The sequence below is a fragment of the Hipposideros armiger genome, unplaced genomic scaffold, assembly GCF_001890085.2.
Source record: "Hipposideros armiger isolate ML-2016 unplaced genomic scaffold, ASM189008v1 scaffold_58, whole genome shotgun sequence".
NCBI classification, from domain to species: Eukaryota; Metazoa; Chordata; class Mammalia; order Chiroptera; family Hipposideridae; genus Hipposideros; species Hipposideros armiger.
The window spans coordinates 1,630,657-1,640,116 of NW_017731408.1; the positions used below are offsets into that span (position 1 = coordinate 1,630,657).

Sequence of the window (9,460 nt, forward strand, 5' to 3'; positions counted from 1 at the left end):
ATTGCCAAGTTTAATACTTCTGAGAATCTAAGCTGATCCTATTTTTGTTGGGTCTATTATAAAATTCAAAGACAAACTAAAAAGCAACAATGTCTTGCTACATCAAGAAGCTATAATTAATATGTTCATTTCACAGTAATGAAATAAAATATAGATAAGGTGTCAGATCACTTTAAAAAATGTTTGATATGTGAAGTATAAATTTTAAAAAGTACTTTGATTTTTCAATTCAATTCATTTCAAATTTTATTACTTCATTATATCAAACCGTCCATGGCTGAATAAATTATATCCTTCGGCAGATAAAATAAATTTTCAGCCCAAACCTAATTAAGTATTTCTAAAACCTGTGCTTTCTTTTTGAAATAAATTCAATGTTACTTTTACTATGTGGAAATGAGATCAATCATCACCAACTCTATATATATCTACACCAGAGATGGGAATGAAATTCCTACTTTAGCTAAAGCTTATTACTTATAAACAGACAGATATTTCAAGGGTCAAATAAAGTACTGATATCCCATAGTTAACAGTCAGATACTGACAAACTATTAACCTACCTATACCTTGCATTTCTATAATATCTTTATTTCTTCCAAAAGAGGGCAAAACAAGTTTTAAGAAATTCCTTAGGAGATCAGCCAGTGAGAATTATCCAACAAAATATTGTAGTAACTATAGCTGTAAGTTGATAATAAAAGAGCATGGAGTACAGTTAATTGTGCTTTTCCATGATTTTTCGGCTTTAGGCGAATATACGAGTGTCTTTTCCTAAACCATTAACCATGGGCACAGACAAGCCACATTTAGCAAACATCTAGTCCAGGCACTTTGCATGCAAAAACCAATTCTACCTTATCACTGATGAAAGTCCTCTAGCTTCTCCTTAAAAAATTCTGGTATAGGGATGAAGACGGTTATTCTAAAGTCAGTCTGTTAAGCTCCAAAACAGGACTGTTTGAAAACTTGTTCTCCATGGAACTTATTATGAGGAAATTCAGGGTAAGTCACTTTCCCTTGGTTGAGTTACCTTCTTTAATAACAAGACACATACTACATGGCAAGTGCCATACATAAAATTTAAAAAGAAAAAAGTTCCAATACTTCTCAACCATTCCATAAATAGCATGGTTTCCAATACATTCAGCAATCTACTTTTGTATGCTACCAAGTTTGACATAATCTTAAAGTATACTACCTAGAAAAGACCCAGTAATATATGTATGATGTAAGCAGCATCGAGTATAATGCTACTGTTACTTCTACTTGCTTATAAAAAGAATTTGACTAATAGAGACACATTCCTCAGTTTTCTTAATATGTGATAACTCACTGTTGTTTATATGGACCTTAAGTTCAAGTAAAACTCAAGGTAAATTCCCCACTAATTACTGTAACACTGGTCTCTCCAATTCTCTGTTCTCATAGTTAATTTTAATGTGTTAAAAAAAAAGAAGAAAAACAACCTCTTAGTTTTTCAGTTTAATACATAATTTTCTGCCTCATCCAAATCACTGATAAAAAATGAACAGATTAGAATATGAGACGTGACATATCCTTTAAAACATAGATTTTATGAGAAGTTTTGTCAAAAGTTGAAAACACAAACAATAAAACTCTATGCATCTCTTAATATTCATCTAAGTTTTTAACCTTGAAATTTAAATATATATTTATTTAAATATATAATATGAAATAAAGAAAAATAACTTACTTGTTCCTTCTATAAGCAGTTCTTGTCCATGGCTACCCAAAAGTGTCCGAGAGAGAAAAGGTGCAAAATCCACAAAAATCTCTCGCAGAAGAGGGGCTGCCTTTTCCAAAGCATGTTCCAGCCTCTCTGTAATACTAATATAAAGGTGTTAAGTTACCTCAACTATTCATTATATTTTATCAATTTTCTAGTTTTTAAAATGAGTTTTACATAGAAATGTAAAATTATGTGAAAAATTAAAAACTACCCAAAAACTCATTATTGCTATGCATACCATTCATTCCTTCTGCAGGGAGTATTTTTTATTCTGCTCTGTATTGCCACCACCATCCCTGACAAACAACCTGCTTAACAGCCAATCCAAACATCAGCTCTTAATGGAAGTCTTAACCAGCCAGTTCAGAGCACGTGATGTTAGCCCCTATAACCTAAACAAATTCGATCAAGTCTTCACCAGATTTGTCTGTTCACCACTACACCATTGGCACCTTGAGTTCAAGAACTAACTAAGTCTTCCTTACTAAATTCTCAGCTGCAGAAGAGAGAGACTCAATACACATTTATTAACTGACAGAATCAGTTTATGTTCTTTTTCACTGATGCCTATCTCCGTGACAATTTCTTTCTAATGCAATCTGAAAAACTTTCCATTTGAAAATGGTATACTGGGCACATTTATAATGTTTCAATTTATACATTAATGTGTCTTTGTGAGTATATGTATATATTTATACATAGAGTATGCATATATACATAAACACATATATACACACATATACATATATATTTATTAAATTAAAAAAACAAGTCCCTTGCATTTTAGGAAATTCAGAGGTATCTGCAGTTTTAGATTCTAACTTATAAACCAAACATATACACAAACAGTCACGACATGTCTACTATTCACACAAGGAATACCTCCTATTCACTCTCCAGTAAGAAATGCAACTGAAGCTGTCAACTGGTAAGCTGCTGGAAATTTCTGCTGTCAATAACCATCTCTTCCCAGGTACTCTTAATACTATTCCTCCCCAGTTATCTCATAGAGCCTTGTATATGCCTGGATGATATCACAACTGCAAGCCTATACTTGCAACACCTAAGGGCCCATAACTGTGGAGTGCTGTGTATTTTCCAGTTGCAGTAAGAAGAATCAAGAATTCTGGTCACAAGGGCTCTTGTAGTGGAAAATATTCACAGAATTCCAGATTAGAATTTGAAGTGAATATTCCCAATTCAACAAGATTAATGACAATAAAAGCCTATCTATAATTTAGTATCACTGTGGCTTTGGTTGACTGGCTTTAACTTTCATTTTATTTGTGGAAGAGAAACAACAAATTTTAAACTTTCAGTTACAATCACATGAAACATAAGCCATAAGATACAATCTGTGTAATTAAATATGTTAATTACATGTAGCATTTACTGATCACAGAGCCACTTCTCATGAAACTTTTACATCTTATTACCTTTAAAAAGGAACTCCTAAAATATTCCCATGCCTCTAAATGTCATGTAAGTTTTTAAAAATAGAAACAAAAAAAAAATTAAAAAACTGTAGGTAAACAGTTTAAAGATTGAAACTAATAATAATTTTAAAAATTAAAAATATAATTAAAAAAAGAGTCATCTAAAGGAATAAATCACAAATGTCCAAGTTAGTAGTTCAAATACCTCATATTGGAAACTTGGTCTTGTGGAACTGAACCAACTGCTGGAACCGAAGGCAATTTTGCATTAGATGATCTACCACCTATAAAAGAAAATAACCATTTACAGGAATTTTCTGGTTTTACATACAATCAACGCAGCCAAAACTGAGATTTGGTAAAAGACTAAGAGAAGAAGAATTGTGTAACTATTGGAATTCTTTATTTTGTCAATCTACAACCTCAAGATTACATAAACTAGAGGAAAAACAGTTGTATCATTCAAACATGTTGTCTGAGTATAATGATTTGCTTGTGGTCAAGACGTATACCTAAGAACTAAGAGCCCTACTATAGCTTGGTTCCGAAGGTCTAAGCCACAATAAACTAACTGCATTACACCTCGTTTCACTACTAAAGGATTCCAAATGTGGCAGTAAATGCAGTCAGGTTGGAGAGCTTAGAGCGTATCAGAAAATCTGTAATCCTGTGTTACAAGTATAATCAGTTACTTTCCCAGTATGACTACAAATAAAACCCTGTGCTTTAAAGAGCAAAAGGGCCCTCTCTCCCAAACCTTGTTGAACTACCAGACTGGAAAGTGGTTAGCTGGAACAGATCAAAGAAAGCAAGCATTTGCAGCAGGTTAGGGGTGCACTGACCGTAGCAAGGCAGCAGAGTCCAAACTATGGGAGGAGGACCTCTAAGTAATACAGAAAACTAGAAGGAACTCTGAGGAAAACGGTTTGCAATTCAGGGTACCTGTGTGAATTCATGGTTTCACTAAGTATAGGTATATGTGATAGTGTATGTAAAATACATACCCTCATTCACATATATACTTATGTATACAGTCCTTAGCTCTGTCCACTGAGAGGACGTGGGAGCAGCAAGACCCTAACACCTAACGCCCAGAGCTTGATTTCTAGATACTGCTTTCCATGAAAAGACAAATGGTGATTTAAGATTTGTGGAAGAAAAGTGCAAAGTAAGTCTAAACATCTAGGTTTGCTGATTAGAAAACAAGGAATTACCCAAGGAATGATAGGATATATGTCACAGAAGCTAGCTTGAAGGGACTCCCACTGTCCAAACTGGGAACAATATGAGAATCAAAATAATGATAGTAACTGATTGCAATCCATCCAATAAAATAGGAAGCCATAGGTCATACTGATATGATAAATTAATCTAAGGAACCAGATATTTAAATAATTTCAAAGAACCTCCCCACAAAACACTTATTAATTATAAAAGGGGAAAAAGTAACTTAACAATATAGAGACCTGGCAGTGATGAAAGTGGCCATCATCAGTATTGTAACAAATCAAAATTGTGCACCATGCAATTAGATTCTTTTCTTCTCTTATCTGTTCCATAATATTTCTACTGAAGAAGTATAATCTGTTTCTAATCATGGGAACAAACTCGGGGAAGTTCATCTGAGTTGTTCCCAATTTTCACCACAATAATTTTTTGTATATGCTTACATAAATCTATATGCATTCCTTTATTTTCCTGAGGTCAATAAACATACTTTAAATGTTGACACATTACCAAACTGCCTCAAAGAAAGAATAAATAATTTACACTTCTGTGATCACTAGCAAAATTGAATGTATTTTCTCAATTTACTGGAAACACAACAGTAAACATAAATAGCTATTCTGACCTTCTGAGCATTTCAATAGGACACTTTTTATGATTTCTAATTATTCATTATATATAATTAGTGATAATTACCTTTTATCATTCAGTACAAATACTTTTCAAGTTTGTAATTTTTTGCAATTCAGAATTCTAGAATCTTCCCTTTTAACCATCTGTACCAGCATGATACAGAAAACAGAAATACCACCATGTTTTTAACAAGGTTGTTAGGATATTTAATTTTAAAAATGTAAAGCACCTGAGATAGATTCTCCAATGTTACTTTCCCACATTTCTGCAAGACATTACAGAAGAAAAGTCTAGAGCTCTTCTGAGTGACTCCACTATTGGGGTGTCAGAAAAGTCATGACGCATTTTTGAAACGAAAAACATAGAAAAAAAATACGTCATGACTTTTCCGACACCCCAATATATATTCATGATTCATGCTATTCATTTTTAGTCAAGCCTTCTATATATTACTTTCCTACTAAATTCCTGTAATAAATATAAAAGTTCCTCCACTCTTCTCAGCCTGAAACCCATTTCCCTTCCTGCTTTCGAAAAGAAATGTCAGGTCATCCAAGACCAGAGCCTTTCTTTTCACAACTAAGAGAAATCCTGCTGCCTCTCAAGCTATCTCAACCATCAATCTCATAAAACTTCCAGTGCCATTTTTTTTTTAGAAAATATGTTCTACACTGGCAGAAAACATCTCCTCACCAGCCACCCACAACAAAATGGTTTTCAAATTGAATCTTACCTCTATCAATATTAGGCCAGTTTCTTTGATAACTACCCGTAAGGGCTGCTAGGTGATTTAAATGTTTGGGGAAGCAGTAAGGGCCCAGCCATTTATTTATTAGCTATGTGACCTTGGGCAAAGTTACTTTAGGTCTCTGTGCCTTATTTTCCTCATCTATAAAATTAATAGTGATACCCACTTCACAGAATTACTTTGAGGATTAAATTAAAGCACTTAGAGCCTGGACCTCAGTAAACACACACTGAATGATAGCTTCTTTTCCTACCGTTCTACTCCATGCCTTTAAAATATTTTTTGTAAGTTAAACACGATGTGAGATACACACACACACACACACACACACACACACACACACACACACTGGAATGCTACAATACAAGCCATGAAAAAGATGAAATATTGCCATTTGTGACAACATGGATGGATCTTGAGCATATTATGCTTAGTGAAATTACAGAGAAAAGGACAAAAACCATATGATTACACGCATGTGGAATATGAAACAAAAAGTAACAAACAAACAAACACTAACTCATAGATACAGACAACTGATGGTGGTTACCAAAAGGGAAAGAGGGTGGAGGAAGGATGACGAGTGAAAAGGGTTAAGGAGGTCAAATACATGGTAACAGATACTAGACCTTGGGTGGGGAAAACACAATCGAGTGCACAGATGTCAAATTATAATCTTGCAAACCTGAAAATTATATAATGTTATTAACCAATGTTACCCCAATAAATTTTAAAAATAAACAATATTTTTAAAGTTATTATGTTTCCCTTTAGTCTATACTTCAAGCTAAAAACACACCCAAGGCCGTTTTTGAGCGTTTTGAGCCTTGCCTCTGCTCGGGGCCCGCTCCAAACTCTTTGGAGTGTACTTTCTTTTCTAATAATGGCCCTTGATCCATTCTTTACTACTGTTCAGGCCTACTTCTGTTTCTTTGAAATGTATTTTTTTCTTCTAATAAACTCCTTTTCTGCGACTTAAAAAAAAAAACTAAAAAAAAAAACAAAACACACACCCAAGTTCTTCAACAATTATTCATGTGACATTAAGTATAGATAAGATAAATGACATGAAGCCTTTTTAGAAATTCCCTATAAAAGCTTAAGATTCCAAAGGTAATATCTGTGGGAAAGTCTGGAAACTGCAAAGCAAAGAATCAATCCCAGATTGAATTCTTATAAAAAGTAGATTTCCAATAATTTCATTTATCAGATCAGTATAAAACAAAACATAGCCATAACATCTGGTAAATAGATACTGTTCTCTACAAGAAAATATTTTTATGTAAAGCTTGTCACTGCCTGACACCACTTCCACAATTTCCTCAGGCTCAGTTCAATTGTATCTGTGCGTTTTGGTTCAACTTGCTCTTTTAGTTATGGCAAATAAAGTTAATTCTGGGTATAGAGAAACACAGCCAGGCTCTGACTAGGGATTTTGTAGATTTAACTGAGTAAGAAACAGCCAAGGATCTGTGACAACTTGACCTTGCCTGAAACATTCTTGGACTTTAGGCAGAACTTGATCAGTAATCAGCAGTCTGATTACCAGGTCTCAGCCAAAGAGAAGAATGCAGAAATCTGGACTGTTTGATGCCCCACAGGCTTGGTTCCTGTGGGGAGAGGGCATTGCAACAATCTTCCACAATTAACCTCTGGATAATTGCTAAGCCAACCTCTCAGAGTGAGTATATTCCTACAACAAGATGAATTTATCCACAGTGAATCTCTTTTCCAAATTATTTCCTTCCCTTCCTTTGATAATCAGAGTTGACTTTTCTTTTTACTGGGATTTCTGTTCATTGCTGACTTTCCTCCCATCCTCACCATCTTGCTAAACCGAGAGCTAACTATACATAAAAACTCTAACAAACTCAATGGAATCAATCCTAATTATAGGGTTAATTTAAAAATGAAGTATACATTTCTTCATATTGATAACTGTTAAAGGTACATAAATCAACTCCCAGTTCACTATCAATAGATTTCCATTTTTGCATTTTTCACAATAAAATTTCAAACTAGAGGGCAAAACAAGGTGAAGTTGAAAAAAACCTTTTTTAACTCTTCAGTCAACCACTTCTGAGTGTCAGGTCCAATCCTATTTCTGCACAACACTCAATAAAGTACTTCAGAGACCATACAGCTTTGTTACACTCAATTAATGACACGCAACTTAAATTTTTGACAGCAGTATGATCACTGAGCCATGGTTGGCCACTGACTTCTATTACCGGCGATTAATATTTCTGAGCTTTATTTTTCTAACTGGTGGTAGTTTTTAAAGATCATCTTTATTTACAGTATATCAGACATCTTCTCTAAAACTCTTTTCGTGAACATTTCTAAAGTTGATAAAAAGAAATACATTAGGTCCCATCTACTTAAAAGTAAGGATACAAGTAATGAATCTCAAGAAAAGGTTTGTATGAGGCTTCAGGCAGTGTATGTAAAACAAAATTAGCTTTTACTATGCTAATTGAACCTAATTTTAATGAGCTGAAATGCATATTAAAATTTTTAAAAGACAAAGCACAATGGTGGCTCAAAACAAAACAATAACAAAAATGTTTTCCTGGCACTACCCTAAGAAGTAACTTCAATTTTCAAACCTAAAAGAGACTATAACAGAAAGGGATTTTTGCAAAGCAATCTTTTTAAATCATAAGATGACACTTTACCAGCAAAGATAAATGAATCAACTAGCAATAGTTGTAAGAAAAAAAAAAAATCACATGAAAAAATAAATTATTAGTAATTTCACACCAAGTTGTCCTTGATTCCAACCAGAAAAAAAATGTAATTTCCAAATACATTCTGCATATTTTCAACTCAGGTAAAAATCACAAATTTATGACAAATGTGTTGTTTTCAATTAATCTAACATTAAACATTTCAACAGATGGTAACACATACATAAATGCAGAAGCTACTTCCAACATGTGGAATGATACTGACTTATCTTTTCCTTATCCTTTCACTGATAAACTGGCTCCTTCAAACTGACAGTTTTCCAGACATTCAAAAGAACAAAAGGGAAAATGCAAATCGATCATTCATCTAACATCTATCCAGGGAATAGCCAACTGTTTATTCTAGGTCCTTAAGGATCTAAATAATAATGCCCTTTGCAATAAAGTACCACTAAAACAAATGCCAATATTTATTCCCTAAACACCCAATTTTTTTTTTTAAATTTCCCTCTCTTTCTCCCTTTCTCTCTCCTCACCTATTCTGGGCCATTCAGGGAGGGAGAAGTCTATATATATATATATATATATATGTAAAGATAAGCCTCTTGGGTCAAATCTTATATAAGAGAAATATTTTCTTTTAACATTAAAAATAAACCTACTAATTAATAACATGCATGGCTCTGATATACAGAATAGAGTCTAATATTGTCGTAAGTAATTAAATTTTGCAAATTAGCAAACACCCAGCATGTAAATTACTGAAGAACAGTCAATTGAGTTCCTTTATTAAGTTAGCTTTAATTTTGTTTTAATCATTTATGCTTTGCATCATGGTAGAAAACCATCACAGCATATTTAAAAAAGAGTAACAGCATCTGAACATGTATTGTATTCTGGGAAATTAAACCTTTGCTAAATAACTTTAAAATTTCCAGATTTTCATATGTTTACTAAAACCTGTTTTCTCTTT

General features: G+C 33.4%; 1 protein-coding gene across 1 annotated transcript in view; it reads right to left on the bottom strand.

Annotated features, from left to right (window-relative positions):
- Positions 1 to 9,460, bottom strand: part of LRBA (LPS responsive beige-like anchor protein) — a 610,319-nt gene that overhangs the window by 436,943 nt on the left and 163,916 nt on the right. Inside the window, exons 32-33 of the mRNA XM_019641170.1 lie at positions 3,395 to 3,473; positions 1,718 to 1,851 (exon numbers count right to left, since the gene is read on the bottom strand). Of these exons, the coding sequence (XP_019496715.1) occupies positions 1,718 to 1,851; positions 3,395 to 3,473 (213 nt within the window). The remainder of the gene's footprint in view (positions 1 to 1,717; positions 1,852 to 3,394; positions 3,474 to 9,460) is intronic.